The sequence below is a fragment of the Battus philenor genome, unplaced genomic scaffold (genome assembly GCF_028537555.1).
Source record: "Battus philenor isolate CCGP_79_NKW_IND1 unplaced genomic scaffold, ilBatPhil1.0.hap1 SCAF_52, whole genome shotgun sequence".
NCBI classification, from domain to species: Eukaryota; Metazoa; Arthropoda; class Insecta; order Lepidoptera; family Papilionidae; genus Battus; species Battus philenor.
The window spans coordinates 40,809-66,114 of NW_027181718.1; the positions used below are offsets into that span (position 1 = coordinate 40,809).

Consider the following 25,306-nt stretch of genomic DNA (forward strand, 5'->3'; position numbering starts at 1 on the left):
AAGATAATTCGCGGCCTAACTATGTTAAGACGCTCAATATCGTGACTAAATAATTGTGACAAACAAACCTAAAAAATTTGCAGTGGCCGAGCACGTCAGCAGCACCGAGCGCGCCGCGGGGACCCGCAGCTAGGCGGGCGCGCGGCGATACGCAACGGCGCGCGACAGTGGCGCGAGCGCGCGGCGGTGGCGCGCGACGGCGGCGCGCGGCAACGAGGACGCGGCGCGCGGCAGCGAAGACGCGGCGCGCGACGCGGTGGGCGGGGCGACGACGCGCGGGGCGACGCGCGAATTAATTCGTAACCGTCACTGACGCGATCGACAAGTTTGAACTTGTCGGGCGGAGCGCGGCGTCGGGTCGTATGGAACAATCTCGAGCGTGCAGCACTGGTCGCGTAGGGCGCGGACGGAGCGTGCGATCGCTACGAAAGATCGAGCCGAACTGCGAGAAATATGATCTGATGCCGCCGCTTAAAACGACGGTCCCTTTATACTATTTATACCGGTTGAAAGTGGAGGGGATTGCGGGGAGAGGGGAAAGGGGGCTTAGCGTTGCGCGCTGCTTTGCCATCAGAACAGAAGCATATTCAATCAATTAAAATGACAATTCATATAATAATAAACAAAAGAGAAGGAGCAACCTTTCGGTCGAATTAAAATAATATATTCTGTGTTATAATAAATAATACGAGAATTAAAATGAAAATAAGTGTTCCTTATTGCAGAGGTTAAAATTGTCCAAAAGTCCATTATTTTCTCATTCAACGAACGTACTACCACCCACCCATGCACTCTTGCGGTCGCTCCAATAGACATTTACATTAATAATACGTCAATCGATCGTTTTGTTGATGATTAACCCATCATCATTGTTATTGGGTGCGTGTTACTATAATAGTAGTAATGGTAGGTGCTGCTGGTAGGTGTAGTGATCTAGTTAATGAATGGTATGGTTTAGTTGGTTCGTTAGTTTGTTTTGGTAGTGTGTGTGTGTGTGTGTGTGTGTGTGTGTGTGTGTGTTTTTAACGTTCTCAATTATTCGATAGAAACGGGGGTCATTATTATTATTATTCGGAAATATGTGCGGCCCTTAAAAGGGCCTTTTTATTGAATTTTTATGTCTTAATAATAAACATGGTTATCATTAAGACGACCGACACACACTACTTCTTATGCGCGTTCACCGCGAATTCTACGAGCCAGCTGTATGTCTTTCGGCATAATGGTGACTCTCTTCGCGTGAATCGCGCAAAGATTCGTGTCTTCGAAGAGACCTACCAGGTAGGCTTCGCTCGCCTCCTGGAGTGCCATAACCGCGGAACTCTGGAAGCGCAGATCGGTCTTGAAGTCCTGGGCGATTTCTCGCACTAGACGTTGAAATGGCAATTTGCGAATGAGGAGTTCCGTGCTCTTCTGGTAACGACGGATCTCACGAAGGGCGACAGTTCCGGGCCTATAGCGATGAGGTTTCTTAACGCCGCCGGTGGCCGGAGCGCTCTTACGCGCCGCCTTCGTGGCTAACTGTTTCCGCGGAGCCTTACCGCCGGTGGACTTGCGAGCGGTCTGCTTGGTACGCGCCATCACGACTGCTTTATATTCTTTACTTCGTTATTCGGTAAAATAAAAAGTGCACTACGTTTGTGGCGTCGACAACACCGATCGATACGAGTTCCGAAACCGAAATGCGTATCTGAATTTTTCGTGACCGCCTTTTATACTGGTTTACGAGTTGGCTATTTATGTACTCTCTTTCTCTGTCACTCGACTCTATCTGTTTCATTCGGCTCCGTCTCTCGACATGATTCGCCCCCCCCCCCCCCCCCTCCACCAACAACAGCTTACTGACGGTTGTCTAATTACTATGTCGATTTAATTTCGTAATAAGCAAGCAAAATCTTTTAATAATAAAACATGCAGGGATAGAACGTAACTAACTCCTTCCCGTTCATCAAAATCACACACCTACTAATTATTTAAAGTATATACTATTGTAATATATATATATTAAATACGATCACGATAATAGCACGATCTGCGAGTGAAATAGTTATTTATATATATATATATATATATATATATATATGTGTGTGTGTTTATATATATATATATATATATATACACATATATATAGAAAGAATGAATTGTCGAACCTTGTAATTTATTTTATTTAATTATAATCGTGTTCAGGTATAAGCATTGCCCACCGATTTTCGAAACCATATTATATATATATTCATTCTGTCAGAGTACTCTTATTATAGAAACATTGTATCAGTATTGATAATAGAATCGTTTTATGGCCCTGAAAAGGGCCTTTGAAATTAATAAACATTTATATCTCACGGATATATGTCACGCAGCAAGCTACGGCGTTCGGTGTGGCGGCGGTGTTGCGATTGGTGGGTAGGTAGGTGGTAGGTTGGTTGGTCGGTCGGTTATCCCCTTCTTTATCGAAAGACAGAGAGAGATACGAGAAAATTAGAACCGCAATCACGATCACACGTAGCCCCCGTCACAACCACTTCCTCCGCCTCTTCACTTGGAGCTAGTGTACTTCGTGACGGCTTTAGTGCCTTCACTGACCGCGTGCTTCGCCAACTCGCCGGGAAGCAACAATCTGACGGAGGTCTGGACCTCCCTCGAGGTGATAGTCGAACGTTTGTTGTAGTGCGCGAGACGGGAAGCTTCGGCGGCGATGCGTTCGAAGATGTCGTTCACGAAAGAGTTCATAATTGACATCGCCTTGCTTGAGATTCCGGTGTCGGGATGAACCTGCTTGAGCACCTTGTAGATGTAGATAGCGTAACTCTCCTTCCTCTTATGCTTCTTCTTCTTTTTATCAGACTTTGAAATATTCTTCTGGGCCTTGCCAGACTTCTTGGCTGCCTTACCGCTCGTCTTGGGAGGCATGTTTGCAACAACACTAGCGTAGTATAGTACAGTAGTAGTCGGTAGTATGTAACCGTTTGGAACAAAAACCGTCAGAATTTTTTTCTTGGTCAACTGTTCGGTACGTGAACTAGCGAGGGTCTTAAAGAGCGAAACGCGTATGCTCGAGTTATAAACAATGGAGGGGCGGAAGGCGGGGTGGGGGAGGGGATTGGCTTGCTTGTTGGTTAGATGTGTTCCTAGAGTAAGTATGTAGTTTTTGTGTTGTGTATGTTTGTTCATGTATTAGCATCTGTACCGCATAGAAATTCTTTTATACTTCCCGATAAAGATCCCGCCGGCGGTCACAGGTTTTATTTCATTGTTCATCGATTTATATATATACATATATATGTATATATATGTATACATACATAAATGTTCCAGTTTTCAAAGTGAAATATATTGATGGTTTATTGCTTTTAAGTGGTACTACTATATACTATACACCATGTGAAGTTTGTATTACTCCATTCATACAATTTTTTTTAAATCATATATATATATATATATATATATATATATATAAACACACCGGTATTCGGCAGGCGAGAAGACTCGTACGGGCAAACAGTTGACGCTCTCTTATATAAAATAGAGACTGTATTACACACATTTGAATACGTATAGAAAATATTTGCGGCCCTGAAAAGGGCCTTTTAATTATTAATTAATCTCTCTCCACACATCATGTCCGTCGCGTGCGATGACGGAGAATCGATATGTGTATGTCTATTGGGATGATGACGACCACGACGATCATGATGATGATGATGATGAAGAAGAAGAAAATTTAAGCCTTCTTCTCTGTCTTCTTGGGCAGAAGAACGGCCTGAATATTAGGCAGTACACCGCCCTGCGCGATGGTCACTCCGGATAGAAGTTTGTTCAACTCCTCGTCGTTTCTGATGGCCAGCTGAAGATGCCTCGGAATTATTCTGGTCTTCTTGTTGTCGCGGGCCGCGTTACCGGCCAACTCGAGAACTTCAGCGGCTAGATACTCCATGACGGCCGCGAGGTAAACCGGAGCGCCCGCACCGACTCTCTCCGCGTAGTTACCCTTACGCAGCAACCTATGTATACGCCCGACCGGGAATTGAAGTCCTGCACGGTTGGAACGTGACTTCGCCTTCCCCTTTACTTTGCCTCCTTTTCCGCGTCCTGACATCTTGTATGTAGTAGTGGTTGTGTTAACAAATTAATATAACACGTCGCGTAAGTTATATATATATGTATATATATATAAAATAACAAAGATCAGAAGTGATCACTAAAAAATTGAATTTCGGTCATTCGATGTTATACGGTTCGTACGGTACGTCAGTTAGTGGGGTAGACAACGAGCGAACGTCAGTCAAAGGTGTGCGCGTTTTTGTTGTAGTATGCGAGGTTCCGTTTGACTCTCTATCCTTTCATTCGGGGTGCATCAGCTACCGCACTCACCGACGATGTAAACCTATTTTGTTCATTTAAATATGAAAACAATAATAACGTAATGTTGTATGCCAATCAGTTATAGGGTTTGTCTTGAAACCATAAGATCCACGTTATTTAGGTTACGGTGTTCAGTTGTTGATGTTTGTGTAATTTTTTTTTTTTTTTTTTTTTTTTTTATATAAATACACATTATCATTAATTACTACTTGAAGCATTGTATATATATCATCATCTTATAGTTTAAGTTAGACTTTGACGTTCACTATCGATAAAGAAACGTATTTCTCTCTTTCAATCGAAAATCGACATATTTGTTAGCCCTGAAAAGGGCTTTTTAGGGATGCGGTCGCTAGAGCGGACGCATGCATGTCATACGCGGCGAACGGAGACACACACACACTTTGTCTTTTGTGCTTGCGTTGTGTAATCACCGTTAACGCGCGCGCTATGCCTCACGCGAGTAACGCTTAAGCTTTTCATCCTCTGCTCCCCGCGAAAGATCCTTCCGCCGACCGTCCTCCACTGGTACGCTGGCGCGCTCGCATATTCGCGAACGAACCGCGTGCCGTATCATCATCACCACCGCCAACACTGCATTGCGCGCGCATAGGAATGATATGTAATGACGACGAAGCGATGGCAATTAGGTGGCGGCGGCGGCGGCGGCTCGGGCGGTTTCGGACTTATCGCGTGTCTATGTCCTCCTCTCTTTACTTCTTAGCGGCGGAAGCCTTCTTGGAGGCCGCAGCGGTCGTTTTGGATTTCGGTGCTGCGGCTTTCTTCGGTTTTGGTGCTTTGGGCTTCTTTGTTGGCGGTTTAGCGCTCTTCTTAGCTTTAGGTGCGGCGGCGTTCTTTGCCTTCGAAGCGGCTCCGCCCTGCGAACCGGCGGCGGCAGACTTCCTCGCGGCCGCGGGTTTCTTTTTAGCTGCAGCGGCCGCTTTCTTCTCCTCGGCGGTCGAGGCGGCGGCGGCTGCGGCGGATTGCTTCGCCTTGGAAGGAGACGCTGCTGCGGCTGCCTTCTTTCCTCCTTTAGCGGCGGCAGCGGGAGCTGCGCCTCTCTTCTTCTTAGCTTTCGCTGCTGCCGATCCGGCAGAAGAATCGCCTCCTCCTCTCTTACCGCCGGCGTCCTCGGAGACAGCACCGCCGCCGCGAGCACTCTTGCCCGTCGCGGGTTTCTTGGAGGCGGACGCGGATTTGGATTCCAATTTGAACGAGCCGGACGCTCCTTTGCCTTTCGTCTGAATCAGAGCACCGGACTCTACGGCGCTCTTCAGATACTTCCTGATGAACGGTGCTAGTTTTTCGGCATCGACTTCGTATTGTGCCGCGATGTATTTCTTTATCGCCTGCAGGGAGGATCCGCTTCGCTCCTTCAGTTCCTTGATCGCGCTGGTGACCATCTCGGAAGTTCTCGGATGAGTGGGCTTCGCCTTCGGTTTCTTCGCAGGAGTTGCGGGTGCCGGTGCGTCGGATGCTACAGCTGTGTCGGCCATCTTGCACAATCAATTCTTGTGAATGCGTACGGTCGTGTTAGAGAATATTTTATATATAAAAAAAAAAAACTCAAGTTCTTTTATACAACTTTGTAAATATATTACGTATCAAACTCGATATAACACTAGGCGAGTGGTATTAGAGTACAGCCGTAAGTAGTTGTATTATATTAGGTCGAGATGGCGCCACCAAGAAATGCTCCGCATCATTACCTTAAGGAGAGCCGCGGTGCCGAGAGACGTTTTCTCGTACGATCGGTTATAACTTTTCACTAGATCGTTCCGAATTAAATTAAATTTTCAACACTTCCCTCGCACGCGTATTCCTTAACGATGTCCGCGTGGTAAATATTTGAGATCGTTCACTCGGTAAACTAACTCTAGTGCGAATCGAGCGCGCGGGCGACCGGTGAACGGGGTTTATTTTGTTCGGTGTATTCGGAGCGTGCGGAGAGTCGCGTTTAAAATTGTATTATCTCCACGTAATCGAACTCTCGATAAAGTTTCGCGCGGTCCATCGAGAGTCAGTATCCAGAGGACGGACAGGAATCGAAGGTCACCCCGGTAATGCATTATTCTATGCACAACGACCGATTAAACTTCGAAGGTCGTAAAACACGAACCTCTCTCGACTCTCGCGGACCGAAGCCGCCGAGCTGCCGGTGCGACCTTTGAAAATTATTTATGAACCGAAAAATATAACAATAATCGTACTCTCGTAAGTATCTTTATAGAGAACGACCGCCCTGCGGTTGCGAAACGTTAGAATACACCCGCGCGTAAACACTGCGTCCCCGTCCACCTTCCGCGCGGAATCGAGCCAAGCGCCGCACGCGGCTCGTCTTAAGCGAGCGAAATATCCTCGCATTTTCCCTAACTTTATCTTATTATTCATATTAGATTTTAGTATCTACGTATATCTATATATTAGGTTATTATACTTTATACCCGTATTTAAAACCATCGAACACGACACCTTCATAGCGGTGTCCGTGTATGATGTGTGTGATATACGTCGTCCTCACCTATTTATCGCATCGATCGTCGTCAGTAGTAGTAGTAGTAGTAGTAGTAGTAGTACCTAACCGATTGATTAACTAACTAAGCATTCGACAGATACGAAAAGGGCAGAACCGACCGACCGACGATATGAAGAAATAATCTAGTCTAATATCATCATAATAGACTCACGCGATTTTCAACGAAAGTAACGGATGTTGTACATTTATTTTTACTTTATATACTATTGTAAACTGTATGTGAAAAACTCCACTGGGTGTGTGTCTCAGATGAAGCCAGCGGAAGGTAATAACTAATTTATTGTATCGGATATCGGCCAACCAACGAACCACCGTAAACAACATACGCGTCTGTCTTTACGAGCTCGTGATGATGATGATGATAGTGGTGGTGGTGGTGTGTGTGTATGTGTGCAGTCATAGTAAATAAGAATGTTATGACCGTTCATCTATCGCCAAGAAACTTTTTTTTCTCTCTCACTCGGCTGAGTGCTTCATATATTGATTTTGATTGATATACGGCCCTGAAAAGGGCCTTTTAAATAAACGACGCGGTGGTCGCTTATGATGATGATATTAATAATAATAATAATAACATTGCTGATGGCGATGGTGTTGGTATCTAACCGCCGAAACCGTATAGGGTACGGCCCTGACGTTTAAGTGCGTACACGACGTCCATGGCGGTGACGGTCTTCCTCTTCGCGTGTTCGGTGTAGGTAACGGCGTCGCGGATCACGTTCTCGAGGAACACCTTCAGCACCCCTCGGGTCTCTTCGTAAATTAGACCGGAGATACGTTTCACTCCACCCCTGCGAGCGAGACGACGGATCGCGGGCTTGGTGATACCTTGGATGTTATCACGGAGAACCTTCCTGTGCCGCTTCGCACCACCCTTTCCCAGACCTTTTCCTCCCTTGCCACGGCCGGTCATTGTGTCGTCGTCGTGTCGTCAAAATAAATTCTTCTTTGCGCAACGTGCGAACGTCTTCGTGTAGAAATATGATCTGATGCCGCCGCTTAAAACGACGGTCCCTTTATACTATTTATACCGGTTGAAAGTGGAGGGGATTGCGGGGAGAGGGGAAAGGGGGCTTAGCGTTGCGCGCTGCTTTGCCATCAGAACAGAAGCATATTCAATCAATTAAAATGACAATTCATATAATAATAAACAAAAGAGAAGGAGCAACCTTTCGGTCGAATTAAAATAATATATTCTGTGTTATAATAAATAATACGAGAATTAAAATGAAAATAAGTGTTCCTTATTGCAGAGGTTAAAATTGTCCAAAAGTCCATTATTTTCTCATTCAACGAACGTACTACCACCCACCCATGCACTCTTGCGGTCGCTCCAATAGACATTTACATTAATAATACGTCAATCGATCGTTTTGTTGATGATTAACCCATCATCATTGTTATTGGGTGCGTGTTACTATAATAGTAGTAATGGTAGGTGCTGCTGGTAGGTGTAGTGATCTAGTTAATGAATGGTATGGTTTAGTTGGTTCGTTAGTTTGTTTTGGTAGTGTGTGTGTGTGTGTGTGTGTGTGTGTGTGTGTGTGTTTTTAACGTTCTCAATTATTCGATAGAAACGGGGGTCATTATTATTATTATTCGGAAATATGTGCGGCCCTTAAAAGGGCCTTTTTATTGAATTTTTATGTCTTAATAATAAACATGGTTATCATTAAGACGACCGACACACACTACTTCTTATGCGCGTTCACCGCGAATTCTACGAGCCAGCTGTATGTCTTTCGGCATAATGGTGACTCTCTTCGCGTGAATCGCGCAAAGATTCGTGTCTTCGAAGAGACCTACCAGGTAGGCTTCGCTCGCCTCCTGGAGTGCCATAACCGCGGAACTCTGGAAGCGCAGATCGGTCTTGAAGTCCTGGGCGATTTCTCGCACTAGACGTTGAAATGGCAATTTGCGAATGAGGAGTTCCGTGCTCTTCTGGTAACGACGGATCTCACGAAGGGCGACAGTTCCGGGCCTATAGCGATGAGGTTTCTTAACGCCGCCGGTGGCCGGAGCGCTCTTACGCGCCGCCTTCGTGGCTAACTGTTTCCGCGGAGCCTTACCGCCGGTGGACTTGCGAGCGGTCTGCTTGGTACGCGCCATCACGACTGCTTTATATTCTTTACTTCGTTATTCGGTAAAATAAAAAGTGCACTACGTTTGTGGCGTCGACAACACCGATCGATACGAGTTCCGAAACCGAAATGCGTATCTGAATTTTTCGTGACCGCCTTTTATACTGGTTTACGAGTTGGCTATTTATGTACTCTCTTTCTCTGTCACTCGACTCTATCTGTTTCATTCGGCTCCGTCTCTCGACATGATTCGCCCCCCCCCCCCCCCCCTCCACCAACAACAGCTTACTGACGGTTGTCTAATTACTATGTCGATTTAATTTCGTAATAAGCAAGCAAAATCTTTTAATAATAAAACATGCAGGGATAGAACGTAACTAACTCCTTCCCGTTCATCAAAATCACACACCTACTAATTATTTAAAGTATATACTATTGTAATATATATATATTAAATACGATCACGATAATAGCACGATCTGCGAGTGAAATAGTTATTTATATATATATATATATATATATATATATATGTGTGTGTGTTTATATATATATATATATATATATACACATATATATAGAAAGAATGAATTGTCGAACCTTGTAATTTATTTTATTTAATTATAATCGTGTTCAGGTATAAGCATTGCCCACCGATTTTCGAAACCATATTATATATATATTCATTCTGTCAGAGTACTCTTATTATAGAAACATTGTATCAGTATTGATAATAGAATCGTTTTATGGCCCTGAAAAGGGCCTTTGAAATTAATAAACATTTATATCTCACGGATATATGTCACGCAGCAAGCTACGGCGTTCGGTGTGGCGGCGGTGTTGCGATTGGTGGGTAGGTAGGTGGTAGGTTGGTTGGTCGGTCGGTTATCCCCTTCTTTATCGAAAGACAGAGAGAGATACGAGAAAATTAGAACCGCAATCACGATCACACGTAGCCCCCGTCACAACCACTTCCTCCGCCTCTTCACTTGGAGCTAGTGTACTTCGTGACGGCTTTAGTGCCTTCACTGACCGCGTGCTTCGCCAACTCGCCGGGAAGCAACAATCTGACGGAGGTCTGGACCTCCCTCGAGGTGATAGTCGAACGTTTGTTGTAGTGCGCGAGACGGGAAGCTTCGGCGGCGATGCGTTCGAAGATGTCGTTCACGAAAGAGTTCATAATTGACATCGCCTTGCTTGAGATTCCGGTGTCGGGATGAACCTGCTTGAGCACCTTGTAGATGTAGATAGCGTAACTCTCCTTCCTCTTATGCTTCTTCTTCTTTTTATCAGACTTTGAAATATTCTTCTGGGCCTTGCCAGACTTCTTGGCTGCCTTACCGCTCGTCTTGGGAGGCATGTTTGCAACAACACTAGCGTAGTATAGTACAGTAGTAGTCGGTAGTATGTAACCGTTTGGAACAAAAACCGTCAGAATTTTTTTCTTGGTCAACTGTTCGGTACGTGAACTAGCGAGGGTCTTAAAGAGCGAAACGCGTATGCTCGAGTTATAAACAATGGAGGGGCGGAAGGCGGGGTGGGGGAGGGGATTGGCTTGCTTGTTGGTTAGATGTGTTCCTAGAGTAAGTATGTAGTTTTTGTGTTGTGTATGTTTGTTCATGTATTAGCATCTGTACCGCATAGAAATTCTTTTATACTTCCCGATAAAGATCCCGCCGGCGGTCACAGGTTTTATTTCATTGTTCATCGATTTATATATATACATATATATGTATATATATGTATACATACATAAATGTTCCAGTTTTCAAAGTGAAATATATTGATGGTTTATTGCTTTTAAGTGGTACTACTATATACTATACACCATGTGAAGTTTGTATTACTCCATTCATACAATTTTTTTTAAATCATATATATATATATATATATATATATATATATAAACACACCGGTATTCGGCAGGCGAGAAGACTCGTACGGGCAAACAGTTGACGCTCTCTTATATAAAATAGAGACTGTATTACACACATTTGAATACGTATAGAAAATATTTGCGGCCCTGAAAAGGGCCTTTTAATTATTAATTAATCTCTCTCCACACATCATGTCCGTCGCGTGCGATGACGGAGAATCGATATGTGTATGTCTATTGGGATGATGACGACCACGACGATCATGATGATGATGATGATGAAGAAGAAGAAAATTTAAGCCTTCTTCTCTGTCTTCTTGGGCAGAAGAACGGCCTGAATATTAGGCAGTACACCGCCCTGCGCGATGGTCACTCCGGATAGAAGTTTGTTCAACTCCTCGTCGTTTCTGATGGCCAGCTGAAGATGCCTCGGAATTATTCTGGTCTTCTTGTTGTCGCGGGCCGCGTTACCGGCCAACTCGAGAACTTCAGCGGCTAGATACTCCATGACGGCCGCGAGGTAAACCGGAGCGCCCGCACCGACTCTCTCCGCGTAGTTACCCTTACGCAGCAACCTATGTATACGCCCGACCGGGAATTGAAGTCCTGCACGGTTGGAACGTGACTTCGCCTTCCCCTTTACTTTGCCTCCTTTTCCGCGTCCTGACATCTTGTATGTAGTAGTGGTTGTGTTAACAAATTAATATAACACGTCGCGTAAGTTATATATATATGTATATATATATAAAATAACAAAGATCAGAAGTGATCACTAAAAAATTGAATTTCGGTCATTCGATGTTATACGGTTCGTACGGTACGTCAGTTAGTGGGGTAGACAACGAGCGAACGTCAGTCAAAGGTGTGCGCGTTTTTGTTGTAGTATGCGAGGTTCCGTTTGACTCTCTATCCTTTCATTCGGGGTGCATCAGCTACCGCACTCACCGACGATGTAAACCTATTTTGTTCATTTAAATATGAAAACAATAATAACGTAATGTTGTATGCCAATCAGTTATAGGGTTTGTCTTGAAACCATAAGATCCACGTTATTTAGGTTACGGTGTTCAGTTGTTGATGTTTGTGTAATTTTTTTTTTTTTTTTTTTTTTTTTTATATAAATACACATTATCATTAATTACTACTTGAAGCATTGTATATATATCATCATCTTATAGTTTAAGTTAGACTTTGACGTTCACTATCGATAAAGAAACGTATTTCTCTCTTTCAATCGAAAATCGACATATTTGTTAGCCCTGAAAAGGGCTTTTTAGGGATGCGGTCGCTAGAGCGGACGCATGCATGTCATACGCGGCGAACGGAGACACACACACACTTTGTCTTTTGTGCTTGCGTTGTGTAATCACCGTTAACGCGCGCGCTATGCCTCACGCGAGTAACGCTTAAGCTTTTCATCCTCTGCTCCCCGCGAAAGATCCTTCCGCCGACCGTCCTCCACTGGTACGCTGGCGCGCTCGCATATTCGCGAACGAACCGCGTGCCGTATCATCATCACCACCGCCAACACTGCATTGCGCGCGCATAGGAATGATATGTAATGACGACGAAGCGATGGCAATTAGGTGGCGGCGGCGGCGGCGGCTCGGGCGGTTTCGGACTTATCGCGTGTCTATGTCCTCCTCTCTTTACTTCTTAGCGGCGGAAGCCTTCTTGGAGGCCGCAGCGGTCGTTTTGGATTTCGGTGCTGCGGCTTTCTTCGGTTTTGGTGCTTTGGGCTTCTTTGTTGGCGGTTTAGCGCTCTTCTTAGCTTTAGGTGCGGCGGCGTTCTTTGCCTTCGAAGCGGCTCCGCCCTGCGAACCGGCGGCGGCAGACTTCCTCGCGGCCGCGGGTTTCTTTTTAGCTGCAGCGGCCGCTTTCTTCTCCTCGGCGGTCGAGGCGGCGGCGGCTGCGGCGGATTGCTTCGCCTTGGAAGGAGACGCTGCTGCGGCTGCCTTCTTTCCTCCTTTAGCGGCGGCAGCGGGAGCTGCGCCTCTCTTCTTCTTAGCTTTCGCTGCTGCCGATCCGGCAGAAGAATCGCCTCCTCCTCTCTTACCGCCGGCGTCCTCGGAGACAGCACCGCCGCCGCGAGCACTCTTGCCCGTCGCGGGTTTCTTGGAGGCGGACGCGGATTTGGATTCCAATTTGAACGAGCCGGACGCTCCTTTGCCTTTCGTCTGAATCAGAGCACCGGACTCTACGGCGCTCTTCAGATACTTCCTGATGAACGGTGCTAGTTTTTCGGCATCGACTTCGTATTGTGCCGCGATGTATTTCTTTATCGCCTGCAGGGAGGATCCGCTTCGCTCCTTCAGTTCCTTGATCGCGCTGGTGACCATCTCGGAAGTTCTCGGATGAGTGGGCTTCGCCTTCGGTTTCTTCGCAGGAGTTGCGGGTGCCGGTGCGTCGGATGCTACAGCTGTGTCGGCCATCTTGCACAATCAATTCTTGTGAATGCGTACGGTCGTGTTAGAGAATATTTTATATATAAAAAAAAAAAACTCAAGTTCTTTTATACAACTTTGTAAATATATTACGTATCAAACTCGATATAACACTAGGCGAGTGGTATTAGAGTACAGCCGTAAGTAGTTGTATTATATTAGGTCGAGATGGCGCCACCAAGAAATGCTCCGCATCATTACCTTAAGGAGAGCCGCGGTGCCGAGAGACGTTTTCTCGTACGATCGGTTATAACTTTTCACTAGATCGTTCCGAATTAAATTAAATTTTCAACACTTCCCTCGCACGCGTATTCCTTAACGATGTCCGCGTGGTAAATATTTGAGATCGTTCACTCGGTAAACTAACTCTAGTGCGAATCGAGCGCGCGGGCGACCGGTGAACGGGGTTTATTTTGTTCGGTGTATTCGGAGCGTGCGGAGAGTCGCGTTTAAAATTGTATTATCTCCACGTAATCGAACTCTCGATAAAGTTTCGCGCGGTCCATCGAGAGTCAGTATCCAGAGGACGGACAGGAATCGAAGGTCACCCCGGTAATGCATTATTCTATGCACAACGACCGATTAAACTTCGAAGGTCGTAAAACACGAACCTCTCTCGACTCTCGCGGACCGAAGCCGCCGAGCTGCCGGTGCGACCTTTGAAAATTATTTATGAACCGAAAAATATAACAATAATCGTACTCTCGTAAGTATCTTTATAGAGAACGACCGCCCTGCGGTTGCGAAACGTTAGAATACACCCGCGCGTAAACACTGCGTCCCCGTCCACCTTCCGCGCGGAATCGAGCCAAGCGCCGCACGCGGCTCGTCTTAAGCGAGCGAAATATCCTCGCATTTTCCCTAACTTTATCTTATTATTCATATTAGATTTTAGTATCTACGTATATCTATATATTAGGTTATTATACTTTATACCCGTATTTAAAACCATCGAACACGACACCTTCATAGCGGTGTCCGTGTATGATGTGTGTGATATACGTCGTCCTCACCTATTTATCGCATCGATCGTCGTCAGTAGTAGTAGTAGTAGTAGTAGTAGTAGTACCTAACCGATTGATTAACTAACTAAGCATTCGACAGATACGAAAAGGGCAGAACCGACCGACCGACGATATGAAGAAATAATCTAGTCTAATATCATCATAATAGACTCACGCGATTTTCAACGAAAGTAACGGATGTTGTACATTTATTTTTACTTTATATACTATTGTAAACTGTATGTGAAAAACTCCACTGGGTGTGTGTCTCAGATGAAGCCAGCGGAAGGTAATAACTAATTTATTGTATCGGATATCGGCCAACCAACGAACCACCGTAAACAACATACGCGTCTGTCTTTACGAGCTCGTGATGATGATGATGATAGTGGTGGTGGTGGTGTGTGTGTATGTGTGCAGTCATAGTAAATAAGAATGTTATGACCGTTCATCTATCGCCAAGAAACTTTTTTTTCTCTCTCACTCGGCTGAGTGCTTCATATATTGATTTTGATTGATATACGGCCCTGAAAAGGGCCTTTTAAATAAACGACGCGGTGGTCGCTTATGATGATGATATTAATAATAATAATAATAACATTGCTGATGGCGATGGTGTTGGTATCTAACCGCCGAAACCGTATAGGGTACGGCCCTGACGTTTAAGTGCGTACACGACGTCCATGGCGGTGACGGTCTTCCTCTTCGCGTGTTCGGTGTAGGTAACGGCGTCGCGGATCACGTTCTCGAGGAACACCTTCAGCACCCCTCGGGTCTCTTCGTAAATTAGACCGGAGATACGTTTCACTCCACCCCTGCGAGCGAGACGACGGATCGCGGGCTTGGTGATACCTTGGATGTTATCACGGAGAACCTTCCTGTGCCGCTTCGCACCACCCTTTCCCAGACCTTTTCCTCCCTTGCCACGGCCGGTCATTGTGTCGTCGTCGTGTCGTCAAAATAAATTCTTCTTTGCGCAACGTGCGAACGTCTTCGTGTAGAAATATGATCTGATGCCGCCGCTTAAAACGACGGTCCCTTTATACTATTTATACCGGTTGAAAGTGGAGGGGATTGCGGGGAGAGGGGAAAGGGGGCTTAGCGTTGCGCGCTGCTTTGCCATCAGAACAGAAGCATATTCAATCAATTAAAATGACAATTCATATAATAATAAACAAAAGAGAAGGAGCAACCTTTCGGTCGAATTAAAATAATATATTCTGTGTTATAATAAATAATACGAGAATTAAAATGAAAATAAGTGTTCCTTATTGCAGAGGTTAAAATTGTCCAAAAGTCCATTATTTTCTCATTCAACGAACGTACTACCACCCACCCATGCACTCTTGCGGTCGCTCCAATAGACATTTACATTAATAATACGTCAATCGATCGTTTTGTTGATGATTAACCCATCATCATTGTTATTGGGTGCGTGTTACTATAATAGTAGTAATGGTAGGTGCTGCTGGTAGGTGTAGTGATCTAGTTAATGAATGGTATGGTTTAGTTGGTTCGTTAGTTTGTTTTGGTAGTGTGTGTGTGTGTGTGTGTGTGTGTGTGTGTGTGTGTTTTTAACGTTCTCAATTATTCGATAGAAACGGGGGTCATTATTATTATTATTCGGAAATATGTGCGGCCCTTAAAAGGGCCTTTTTATTGAATTTTTATGTCTTAATAATAAACATGGTTATCATTAAGACGACCGACACACACTACTTCTTATGCGCGTTCACCGCGAATTCTACGAGCCAGCTGTATGTCTTTCGGCATAATGGTGACTCTCTTCGCGTGAATCGCGCAAAGATTCGTGTCTTCGAAGAGACCTACCAGGTAGGCTTCGCTCGCCTCCTGGAGTGCCATAACCGCGGAACTCTGGAAGCGCAGATCGGTCTTGAAGTCCTGGGCGATTTCTCGCACTAGACGTTGAAATGGCAATTTGCGAATGAGGAGTTCCGTGCTCTTCTGGTAACGACGGATCTCACGAAGGGCGACAGTTCCGGGCCTATAGCGATGAGGTTTCTTAACGCCGCCGGTGGCCGGAGCGCTCTTACGCGCCGCCTTCGTGGCTAACTGTTTCCGCGGAGCCTTACCGCCGGTGGACTTGCGAGCGGTCTGCTTGGTACGCGCCATCACGACTGCTTTATATTCTTTACTTCGTTATTCGGTAAAATAAAAAGTGCACTACGTTTGTGGCGTCGACAACACCGATCGATACGAGTTCCGAAACCGAAATGCGTATCTGAATGTATTGTATTGTTTCTGGAGAAGTTGTTGCTGTTAGCCTTGCGGCTTTTACAGCTTCATCTGTATGAGTTCACGGAACGGAGGGGTCCGTGAACTTTAAAACTTAACAAAGTTCGAGTGTCGGAACTCGTATCAGGGACGGTGGTGAGACTTATGGAGAGCGACGACGATGATGCTCAGGAACACGGGAACAACCTAGGAACAACCTGGTCGGCCCCTCGAAGACACAATCGGTCGCGGACATGCTGGCTGGTAGAACGCACGGTTGGTGCGCGTGTATAATCGATGTTGCTGAAGTGTGATGCATGAAGAGTTGTGTAATAACGGCAGCGTGGACCACTCGGCAATCTAAGGTAGGATATTGATCCTATCTCGGATCGCCCACGCTGTTCGCGGCGGCGACGCCGGAAGGCCGGCGACGTTTCTTTTTCGGACGGTGAGAAGTGTTGCGTCTGATTTTAGTACTTCGCACGCGTGTTTTCGTGCGGTGAGAGGTTGACAGTGGAGTAGATGATGCTGTGGGGGAGTTCGTGCTTGTGGAGCAGCGAATGTCTGAGGGGTGTGGTGTCAGGTGAGTGGGTTGTGTGAACCCTATGATTGGATCTGTGAGGACATCTTTAGGACGTCTCACGAGGTTTCTGAAAGAGGAGCCGGGGTTGTAGCGAGTTGAACTCGCAATGAGCGGGTTGGGGTGGGCAGAGGCCTTCTCAAAGTATGCTTTAGAGCATGCTTGGAAGAACTCTTGCACGGTTTCTAATTTGAGGTCACTGTGGATATCTATGTTGCGTTGGAACCATCTAGCACCAGTGACAAGTCTGGTGAAGCGATTCTGCAGCAACTGTAGGGGACGTAGGATGTGAGCTGGAGCGTGGGCGAATACTACGCTTGCATAGGCGAAGACTGGCCTTATGCAAGTTTTGTAGAGGAGGAGTTTGTGTCTGAGGGACAACTTGCTTGAGGGGTTGAGGAGGGGGTATAATCTGAATAAAATCATGCGGGCTTTATTAGCCACTTGTTTCGCATGAATTTGGAAACTCAACCTAGTGTCAAAGGTGACCCCTAGGTATTTAACCGAATTAGACCAAGGGATGGGACGATCATAGAGGGAGATTACTCCCGGGTTGTGACCTTGTCTGGGTTTGGTACGACGGGACAGCTTGAAGACGATCGCCTGACTTTTGTCAGGGTTCACGTCAATACGCCACTTGCGAAACCAATCACCCAGCTGGTTGGTTGCACTTTGGAGGTGGCGTGTTTGTGTGGTGGGGAATATGCCTGTGGCGAAGAGAGCGGTGTCGTCCGCGAACAGGGCTAGTTGAACATTGGGGTGGGTGGGGATGTCACTAGTGTATAGTGAGAAGAGTAAGGGGGATAAGCAGGAGCCCTGAGGGACGCCAGCTTTGAGAGGGCGGAGGGAGGAAAAGGTACCGTCTAGTTTGTATCTAAAGGTACGATTCGACAGAAAGGCTTCGATGATCTTGACGAGCCTATCTGGCACACCTATTTTCCACAGCTTATATAATAAGCCGTTGTGCCAGACCTTGTCGAATGCCTTAGCGATATCAAAGAAGACCGCACTTGTGACGAGGGAGCGGGGCCTTGCGAAACCATCTAAGATGTGTTCCGTAAGTCTGTGTGCTTGGTGCACACAAGAATGGTGGGGGCGGAACCCGAACTGTTCGTCGGGTATGAGACGGAGGTCATGTGCAACTTTCTGGAGGCGCTTAAGAAGTAAGCGCTCGAATAGCTTACCTAGAGTGCACAGTAAGCTAATGGGTCGGTAGGAGGATGGGAGGTTGGGGGGCTTTTTGGGCTTTTTGATCCCTATTACGACTGCTTCTTTCCAGGTGTCTGGGAAGGTGCAGCTCGATATTAGGGAGTTAAATATTGCCACTAATAGAATGATTAGGTGGGGGGGCGTATCTGAATTTTTCGTGACCGCCTTTTATACTGGTTTACGAGTTGGCTATTTATGTACTCTCTTTCTCTGTCACTCGACTCTATCTGTTTCATTCGGCTCCGTCTCTCGACATGATTCGCCCCCCCCCCCCCCCCTCCACCAACAACAGCTTACTGACGGTTGTCTAATTACTATGTCGATTTAATTTCGTAATAAGCAAGCAAAATCTTTTAATAATAAAACATGCAGGGATAGAACGTAACTAACTCCTTCCCGTTCATCAAAATCACACACCTACTAATTATTTAAAGTATATACTATTGTAATATATATATATTAAATACGATCACGATAATAGCACGATCTGCGAGTGAAATAGTTATTTATATATATATATATATATATATATATATATGTGTGTGTGTTTATATATATATATATATATATATACACATATATATAGAAAGAATGAATTGTCGAACCTTGTAATTTATTTTATTTAATTATAATCGTGTTCAGGTATAAGCATTGCCCACCGATTTTCGAAACCATATTATATATATATTCATTCTGTCAGAGTACTCTTATTATAGAAACATTGTATCAGTATTGATAATAGAATCGTTTTATGGCCCTGAAAAGGGCCTTTGAAATTAATAAACATTTATATCTCACGGATATATGTCACGCAGCAAGCTACGGCGTTCGGTGTGGCGGCGGTGTTGCGATTGGTGGGTAGGTAGGTGGTAGGTTGGTTGGTCGGTCGGTTATCCCCTTCTTTATCGAAAGACAGAGAGAGATACGAGAAAATTAGAACCGCAATCACGATCACACGTAGCCCCCGTCACAACCACTTCCTCCGCCTCTTCACTTGGAGCTAGTGTACTTCGTGACGGCTTTAGTGCCTTCACTGACCGCGTGCTTCGCCAACTCGCCGGGAAGCAACAATCTGACGGAGGTCTGGACCTCCCTCGAGGTGATAGTCGAACGTTTGTTGTAGTGCGCGAGACGGGAAGCTTCGGCGGCGATGCGTTCGAAGATGTCGTTCACGAAAGAGTTCATAATTGACATCGCCTTGCTTGAGATTCCGGTGTCGGGATGAACCTGCTTGAGCACCTTGTAGATGTAGATAGCGTAACTCTCCTTCCTCTTATGCTTCTTCTTCTTTTTATCAGACTTTGAAATATTCTTCTGGGCCTTGCCAGACTTCTTGGCTGCCTTACCGCTCGTCTTGGGAGGCATGTTTGCAACAACACTAGCGTAGTATAGTACAGTAGTAGTCGGTAGTATGTAACCGTTTGGAACAAAAACCGTCAGAATTTTTTTCTTGGTCAACTGTTCGGTACGTGAACTAGCGAGGGTCTTAAAGAGCGAAACGCGTATGCTCGAGTTATAAACAATGGAGGGGCGGAAGGCGGGGTGGGGGAGGGGATTGGCTTGCTTGTTGGTTAGATGTGTTCCTAGAGTAAGTATGTAGTTTTTGTGTTGTGTATGTTTGTTCATGTATTAGCATCTGTACCGCATAGAAATTCTTTTATACTTCCCGATAAAGATCCCGCCGGCGGTCACAGGTTTTATTTCATTGTTCATCGATTTATATATATACATATATATGTATATATATGTATACATACATAAATGTTCCAGTTTTCAAAGTGAAATATATTGATGGTTTATTGCTTTTAAGTGGTACTACTATATACTATACACCATGTGAAGTTTGTATTACTCCATTCATACAATTTTTTTTAAATCATATATATATATATATATATATATATATATATAAACACACCGGTATTCGGCAGGCGAGAAGACTCGTACGGGCAAACAGTTGACGCTCTCTTATATAAAATAGAGACTGTATTACACACATTTGAATACGTATAGAAAATATTTGCGGCCCTGAAAAGGGCCTTTTAATTATTAATTAATCTCTCTCCACACATCATGTCCGTCGCGTGCGATGACGGAGAATCGATATGTGTATGTCTATTGGGATGATGACGACCACGACGATCATGATGATGATGATGATGAAGAAGAAGAAAATTTAAGCCTTCTTCTCTGTCTTCTTGGGCAGAAGAACGGCCTGAATATTAGGCAGTACACCGCCCTGCGCGATGGTCACTCCGGATAGAAGTTTGTTCAACTCCTCGTCGTTTCTGATGGCCAGCTGAAGATGCCTCGGAATTATTCTGGTCTTCTTGTTGTCGCGGGCCGCGTTACCGGCCAACTCGAGAACTTCAGCGGCTAGATACTCCATGACGGCCGCGAGGTAAACCGGAGCGCCCGCACCGACTCTCTCCGCGTAGTTACCCTTACGCAGCAACCTATGTATACGCCCGACCGGGAATTGAAGTCCTGCACGGTTGGAACGTGACTTCGCCTTCCCCTTTACTTTGCCTCCTTTTCCGCGTCCTGACATCTTGTATGTAGTAGTGGTTGTGTTAACAAATTAATATAACACGTCGCGTAAGTTATATATATATGTATATATATATAAAATAACAAAGATCAGAAGTGATCACTAAAAAATTGAATTTCGGTCATTCGATGTTATACGGTTCGTACGGTACGTCAGTTAGTGGGGTAGACAACGAGCGAACGTCAGTCAAAGGTGTGCGCGTTTTTGTTGTAGTATGCGAGGTTCCGTTTGACTCTCTATCCTTTCATTCGGGGTGCATCAGCTACCGCACTCACCGACGATGTAAACCTATTTTGTTCATTTAAATATGAAAACAATAATAACGTAATGTTGTATGCCAATCAGTTATAGGGTTTGTCTTGAAACCATAAGATCCACGTTATTTAGGTTACGGTGTTCAGTTGTTGATGTTTGTGTAATTTTTTTTTTTTTTTTTTTTTTTTTTATATAAATACACATTATCATTAATTACTACTTGAAGCATTGTATATATATCATCATCTTATAGTTTAAGTTAGACTTTGACGTTCACTATCGATAAAGAAACGTATTTCTCTCTTTCAATCGAAAATCGACATATTTGTTAGCCCTGAAAAGGGCTTTTTAGGGATGCGGTCGCTAGAGCGGACGCATGCATGTCATACGCGGCGAACGGAGACACACACACACTTTGTCTTTTGTGCTTGCGTTGTGTAATCACCGTTAACGCGCGCGCTATGCCTCACGCGAGTAACGCTTAAGCTTTTCATCCTCTGCTCCCCGCGAAAGATCCTTCCGCCGACCGTCCTCCACTGGTACGCTGGCGCGCTCGCATATTCGCGAACGAACCGCGTGCCGTATCATCATCACCACCGCCAACACTGCATTGCGCGCGCATAGGAATGATATGTAATGACGACGAAGCGATGGCAATTAGGTGGCGGCGGCGGCGGCGGCTCGGGCGGTTTCGGACTTATCGCGTGTCTATGTCCTCCTCTCTTTACTTCTTAGCGGCGGAAGCCTTCTTGGAGGCCGCAGCGGTCGTTTTGGATTTCGGTGCTGCGGCTTTCTTCGGTTTTGGTGCTTTGGGCTTCTTTGTTGGCGGTTTAGCGCTCTTCTTAGCTTTAGGTGCGGCGGCGTTCTTTGCCTTCGAAGCGGCTCCGCCCTGCGAACCGGCGGCGGCAGACTTCCTCGCGGCCGCGGGTTTCTTTTTAGCTGCAGCGGCCGCTTTCTTCTCCTCGGCGGTCGAGGCGGCGGCGGCTGCGGCGGATTGCTTCGCCTTGGAAGGAGACGCTGCTGCGGCTGCCTTCTTTCCTCCTTTAGCGGCGGCAGCGGGAGCTGCGCCTCTCTTCTTCTTAGCTTTCGCTGCTGCCGATCCGGCAGAAGAATCGCCTCCTCCTCTCTTACCGCCGGCGTCCTCGGAGACAGCACCGCCGCCGCGAGCACTCTTGCCCGTCGCGGGTTTCTTGGAGGCGGACGCGGATTTGGATTCCAATTTGAACGAGCCGGACGCTCCTTTGCCTTTCGTCTGAATCAGAGCACCGGACTCTACGGCGCTCTTCAGATACTTCCTGATGAACGGTGCTAGTTTTTCGGCATCGACTTCGTATTGTGCCGCGATGTATTTCTTTATCGCCTGCAGGGAGGATCCGCTTCGCTCCTTCAGTTCCTTGATCGCGCTGGTGACCATCTCGGAAGTTCTCGGATGAGTGGGCTTCGCCTTCGGTTTCTTCGCAGGAGTTGCGGGTGCCGGTGCGTCGGATGCTACAGCTGTGTCGGCCATCTTGCACAATCAATTCTTGTGAATGCGTACGGTCGTGTTAGAGAATATTTTATATATAAAAAAAAAAAACTCAAGTTCTTTTATACAACTTTGTAAATATATTACGTATCAAACTCGATATAACACTAGGCGAGTGGTATTAGAGTACAGCCGTAAGTAGTTGTATTATATTAGGTCGAGATGGCGCCACCAAGAAATGCTCCGCATCATTACCTTAAGGAGAGCCGCGGTGCCGAGAGACGTTTTCTCGTACGATCGGTTATAACTTTTCACTAGATCGTTCCGAATTAAATTAAATTTTCAACACTTCCCTCGCACGCGTATTCCTTAACGATGTCCGCGTGGTAAATATTTGAGATCGTTCACTCGGTAAACTAACTCTAGTGCGAATCGAGCGCGCGGGCGACCGGTGAACGGGGTTTATTTTGTTCGGTGTATTCGGAGCGTGCGGAGAGTCGCGTTTAAAATTGTATTATCTCCACGTAATCGAACTCTCGATAAAGTTTCGCGCGGTCCATCGAGAGTCAGTATCCAGAGGACGGACAGGAATCGAAGGTCACCCCGGTAATGCATTATTCTATGCACAACGACCGATTAAACTTCGAAGGTCGTAAAACACGAACCTCTCTCGACTCTCGCGGACCGAAGCCGCCGAGCTGCCGGTGCGACCTTTGAAAATTATTTATGAACCGAAAAATATAACAATAATCGTACTCTCGTAAGTATCTTTATAGAGAACGACCGCCCTGCGGTTGCGAAACGTTAGAATACACCCGCGCGTAAACACTGCGTCCCCGTCCACCTTCCGCGCGGAATCGAGCCAAGCGCCGCACGCGGCTCGTCTTAAGCGAGCGAAATATCCTCGCATTTTCCCTAACTTTATCTTATTATTCATATTAGATTTTAGTATCTACGTATATCTATATATTAGGTTATTATACTTTATACCCGTATTTAAAACCATCGAACACGACACCTTCATAGCGGTGTCCGTGTATGATGTGTGTGATATACGTCGTCCTCACCTATTTATCGCATCGATCGTCGTCAGTAGTAGTAGTAGTAGTAGTAGTAGTAGTACCTAACCGATTGATTAACTAACTAAGCATTCGACAGATACGAAAAGGGCAGAACCGACCGACCGACGATATGAAGAAATAATCTAGTCTAATATCATCATAATAGACTCACGCGATTTTCAACGAAAGTAACGGATGTTGTACATTTATTTTTACTTTATATACTATTGTAAACTGTATGTGAAAAACTCCACTGGGTGTGTGTCTCAGATGAAGCCAGCGGAAGGTAATAACTAATTTATTGTATCGGATATCGGCCAACCAACGAACCACCGTAAACAACATACGCGTCTGTCTTTACGAGCTCGTGATGATGATGATGATAGTGGTGGTGGTGGTGTGTGTGTATGTGTGCAGTCATAGTAAATAAGAATGTTATGACCGTTCATCTATCGCCAAGAAACTTTTTTTTCTCTCTCACTCGGCTGAGTGCTTCATATATTGATTTTGATTGATATACGGCCCTGAAAAGGGCCTTTTAAATAAACGACGCGGTGGTCGCTTATGATGATGATATTAATAATAATAATAATAACATTGCTGATGGCGATGGTGTTGGTATCTAACCGCCGAAACCGTATAGGGTACGGCCCTGACGTTTAAGTGCGTACACGACGTCCATGGCGGTGACGGTCTTCCTCTTCGCGTGTTCGGTGTAGGTAACGGCGTCGCGGATCACGTTCTCGAGGAACACCTTCAGCACCCCTCGGGTCTCTTCGTAAATTAGACCGGAGATACGTTTCACTCCACCCCTGCGAGCGAGACGACGGATCGCGGGCTTGGTGATACCTTGGATGTTATCACGGAGAACCTTCCTGTGCCGCTTCGCACCACCCTTTCCCAGACCTTTTCCTCCCTTGCCACGGCCGGTCATTGTGTCGTCGTCGTGTCGTCAAAATAAATTCTTCTTTGCGCAACGTGCGAACGTCTTCGTGTAGAAATATGATCTGATGCCGCCGCTGTATTGTATTGTTGTATTGTTTCTGGAGAAGTTGTTGCTGTTAGCCTTGCGGCTTTTACAGCTTCATCTGTATGAGTTCACGGAACGGAGGGGTCCGTGAACTTTAAAACTTAACAAAGTTCGAGTGTCGGAACTCGTATCAGGGACGGTGGTGAGACTTATGGAGAGCGACGACGATGATGCTCAGGAACACGGGAACAACCTAGGAACAACCTGGTCGGCCCCTCGAAGACACAATCGGTCGCGGACATGCTGGCTGGTAGAATGCACGGTTGGTGCGCGTGTATAATCGATGTTGCTGAAGTGTGATGCATGAAGAGTTGTGTAATAACGGCAGCGTGGACCACTCGGCAATCTAAGGTAGGATATTGATCCTATCTCGGATCGCCCACGCTGTTCGCGGCGGCGACGCCGGAAGGCCGGCGACGTTTCTTTTTCGGACGGTGAGAAGTGTTGCGTCTGATTTTAGTACTTCGCACGCGTGTTTTCGTGCGGTGAGAGGTTGACAGTGGAGTAGATGATGCTGTGGGGGAGTTCGTGCTTGTGGAGCAGCGAATGTCTGAGGGGTGTGGTGTCAGGTGAGTGGGTTGTGTGAACCCTAAGATTGGATCTGTGAGGACATCTTTAGG

At 45.9% G+C, this 25,306-nt stretch overlaps 15 protein-coding genes across 15 annotated transcripts; all 15 read right to left on the bottom strand.

Moving 5' to 3' along the window:
• Positions 1-1,002: 1,002 nt before the first annotated feature.
• On the bottom strand, positions 1,003-1,809 carry LOC137930047 (histone H3). The gene has a single exon (XM_068773189.1). It carries the CDS (start codon positions 1,579-1,581, stop codon positions 1,171-1,173), a length of 411 nt encoding a protein of 136 aa, XP_068629290.1. The 5' UTR covers positions 1,582-1,809; the 3' UTR covers positions 1,003-1,170.
• A 483-nt stretch (positions 1,810-2,292) lies between these two features.
• On the bottom strand, positions 2,293-2,981 carry LOC137930016 (histone H2B). Its single transcript, XM_068773156.1, has one exon. The coding sequence runs from the start codon at positions 2,908-2,910 to the stop codon at positions 2,536-2,538; it is 375 nt and encodes a 124-aa protein (XP_068629257.1). The 5' UTR covers positions 2,911-2,981; the 3' UTR covers positions 2,293-2,535.
• Positions 2,982-3,564: 583 nt separating this feature from the next.
• On the bottom strand, positions 3,565-4,450 carry LOC137930017 (histone H2A). Its single transcript, XM_068773158.1, has one exon. It carries the CDS (start codon positions 4,094-4,096, stop codon positions 3,722-3,724), a length of 375 nt encoding a protein of 124 aa, XP_068629259.1. The 5' UTR covers positions 4,097-4,450; the 3' UTR covers positions 3,565-3,721.
• A 225-nt stretch (positions 4,451-4,675) lies between these two features.
• Positions 4,676-7,286, bottom strand: LOC137930037 (histone H1-like). The gene has a single exon (XM_068773179.1). The coding sequence runs from the start codon at positions 5,856-5,858 to the stop codon at positions 5,076-5,078; it is 783 nt and encodes a 260-aa protein (XP_068629280.1). The 5' UTR covers positions 5,859-7,286; the 3' UTR covers positions 4,676-5,075.
• A 102-nt stretch (positions 7,287-7,388) lies between these two features.
• On the bottom strand, positions 7,389-7,917 carry LOC137930039 (histone H4). The gene has a single exon (XM_068773181.1). It carries the CDS (start codon positions 7,809-7,811, stop codon positions 7,500-7,502), a length of 312 nt encoding a protein of 103 aa, XP_068629282.1. The 5' UTR covers positions 7,812-7,917; the 3' UTR covers positions 7,389-7,499.
• Positions 7,918-8,428: 511 nt separating this feature from the next.
• Positions 8,429-9,235, bottom strand: LOC137930038 (histone H3). The gene has a single exon (XM_068773180.1). It carries the CDS (start codon positions 9,005-9,007, stop codon positions 8,597-8,599), a length of 411 nt encoding a protein of 136 aa, XP_068629281.1. The 5' UTR covers positions 9,008-9,235; the 3' UTR covers positions 8,429-8,596.
• A 483-nt stretch (positions 9,236-9,718) lies between these two features.
• On the bottom strand, positions 9,719-10,407 carry LOC137930011 (histone H2B). Its single transcript, XM_068773152.1, has one exon. The coding sequence runs from the start codon at positions 10,334-10,336 to the stop codon at positions 9,962-9,964; it is 375 nt and encodes a 124-aa protein (XP_068629253.1). The 5' UTR covers positions 10,337-10,407; the 3' UTR covers positions 9,719-9,961.
• Positions 10,408-10,990: 583 nt separating this feature from the next.
• Positions 10,991-11,876, bottom strand: LOC137930012 (histone H2A). Its single transcript, XM_068773153.1, has one exon. It carries the CDS (start codon positions 11,520-11,522, stop codon positions 11,148-11,150), a length of 375 nt encoding a protein of 124 aa, XP_068629254.1. The 5' UTR covers positions 11,523-11,876; the 3' UTR covers positions 10,991-11,147.
• A 225-nt stretch (positions 11,877-12,101) lies between these two features.
• Positions 12,102-14,712, bottom strand: LOC137930031 (histone H1-like). Its single transcript, XM_068773172.1, has one exon. It carries the CDS (start codon positions 13,282-13,284, stop codon positions 12,502-12,504), a length of 783 nt encoding a protein of 260 aa, XP_068629273.1. The 5' UTR covers positions 13,285-14,712; the 3' UTR covers positions 12,102-12,501.
• Positions 14,713-14,814: 102 nt separating this feature from the next.
• On the bottom strand, positions 14,815-15,343 carry LOC137930033 (histone H4). Its single transcript, XM_068773174.1, has one exon. The coding sequence runs from the start codon at positions 15,235-15,237 to the stop codon at positions 14,926-14,928; it is 312 nt and encodes a 103-aa protein (XP_068629275.1). The 5' UTR covers positions 15,238-15,343; the 3' UTR covers positions 14,815-14,925.
• Positions 15,344-15,854: 511 nt separating this feature from the next.
• Positions 15,855-17,436, bottom strand: LOC137930032 (histone H3). Its single transcript, XM_068773173.1, has one exon. It carries the CDS (start codon positions 16,431-16,433, stop codon positions 16,023-16,025), a length of 411 nt encoding a protein of 136 aa, XP_068629274.1. The 5' UTR covers positions 16,434-17,436; the 3' UTR covers positions 15,855-16,022.
• A 1,635-nt stretch (positions 17,437-19,071) lies between these two features.
• On the bottom strand, positions 19,072-19,760 carry LOC137930014 (histone H2B). Its single transcript, XM_068773154.1, has one exon. It carries the CDS (start codon positions 19,687-19,689, stop codon positions 19,315-19,317), a length of 375 nt encoding a protein of 124 aa, XP_068629255.1. The 5' UTR covers positions 19,690-19,760; the 3' UTR covers positions 19,072-19,314.
• A 583-nt stretch (positions 19,761-20,343) lies between these two features.
• LOC137930015 (histone H2A) lies at positions 20,344-21,229 on the bottom strand. The gene has a single exon (XM_068773155.1). The coding sequence runs from the start codon at positions 20,873-20,875 to the stop codon at positions 20,501-20,503; it is 375 nt and encodes a 124-aa protein (XP_068629256.1). The 5' UTR covers positions 20,876-21,229; the 3' UTR covers positions 20,344-20,500.
• Positions 21,230-21,454: 225 nt separating this feature from the next.
• Positions 21,455-24,065, bottom strand: LOC137930028 (histone H1-like). The gene has a single exon (XM_068773170.1). The coding sequence runs from the start codon at positions 22,635-22,637 to the stop codon at positions 21,855-21,857; it is 783 nt and encodes a 260-aa protein (XP_068629271.1). The 5' UTR covers positions 22,638-24,065; the 3' UTR covers positions 21,455-21,854.
• A 102-nt stretch (positions 24,066-24,167) lies between these two features.
• On the bottom strand, positions 24,168-24,664 carry LOC137930029 (histone H4). The gene has a single exon (XM_068773171.1). The coding sequence runs from the start codon at positions 24,588-24,590 to the stop codon at positions 24,279-24,281; it is 312 nt and encodes a 103-aa protein (XP_068629272.1). The 5' UTR covers positions 24,591-24,664; the 3' UTR covers positions 24,168-24,278.
• Between the last annotated feature and the right edge of the window lie 642 nt (positions 24,665-25,306).

What these genes read in the sequence shown, in the direction of transcription:
- LOC137930047 (XM_068773189.1), bottom strand. Translation starts at nt 1,581, where the DNA reads ATGGCGCGTACCAAGCAGACCGCTCGCAAGTCCACCGGCGGTAAGGCT.
- LOC137930016 (XM_068773156.1), bottom strand. Translation starts at nt 2,910, where the DNA reads ATGCCTCCCAAGACGAGCGGTAAGGCAGCCAAGAAGTCTGGCAAGGCC.
- LOC137930017 (XM_068773158.1), bottom strand. Translation starts at nt 4,096, where the DNA reads ATGTCAGGACGCGGAAAAGGAGGCAAAGTAAAGGGGAAGGCGAAGTCA.
- LOC137930037 (XM_068773179.1), bottom strand. Translation starts at nt 5,858, where the DNA reads ATGGCCGACACAGCTGTAGCATCCGACGCACCGGCACCCGCAACTCCT.
- LOC137930039 (XM_068773181.1), bottom strand. Translation starts at nt 7,811, where the DNA reads ATGACCGGCCGTGGCAAGGGAGGAAAAGGTCTGGGAAAGGGTGGTGCG.
- LOC137930038 (XM_068773180.1), bottom strand. Translation starts at nt 9,007, where the DNA reads ATGGCGCGTACCAAGCAGACCGCTCGCAAGTCCACCGGCGGTAAGGCT.
- LOC137930011 (XM_068773152.1), bottom strand. Translation starts at nt 10,336, where the DNA reads ATGCCTCCCAAGACGAGCGGTAAGGCAGCCAAGAAGTCTGGCAAGGCC.
- LOC137930012 (XM_068773153.1), bottom strand. Translation starts at nt 11,522, where the DNA reads ATGTCAGGACGCGGAAAAGGAGGCAAAGTAAAGGGGAAGGCGAAGTCA.
- LOC137930031 (XM_068773172.1), bottom strand. Translation starts at nt 13,284, where the DNA reads ATGGCCGACACAGCTGTAGCATCCGACGCACCGGCACCCGCAACTCCT.
- LOC137930033 (XM_068773174.1), bottom strand. Translation starts at nt 15,237, where the DNA reads ATGACCGGCCGTGGCAAGGGAGGAAAAGGTCTGGGAAAGGGTGGTGCG.
- LOC137930032 (XM_068773173.1), bottom strand. Translation starts at nt 16,433, where the DNA reads ATGGCGCGTACCAAGCAGACCGCTCGCAAGTCCACCGGCGGTAAGGCT.
- LOC137930014 (XM_068773154.1), bottom strand. Translation starts at nt 19,689, where the DNA reads ATGCCTCCCAAGACGAGCGGTAAGGCAGCCAAGAAGTCTGGCAAGGCC.
- LOC137930015 (XM_068773155.1), bottom strand. Translation starts at nt 20,875, where the DNA reads ATGTCAGGACGCGGAAAAGGAGGCAAAGTAAAGGGGAAGGCGAAGTCA.
- LOC137930028 (XM_068773170.1), bottom strand. Translation starts at nt 22,637, where the DNA reads ATGGCCGACACAGCTGTAGCATCCGACGCACCGGCACCCGCAACTCCT.
- LOC137930029 (XM_068773171.1), bottom strand. Translation starts at nt 24,590, where the DNA reads ATGACCGGCCGTGGCAAGGGAGGAAAAGGTCTGGGAAAGGGTGGTGCG.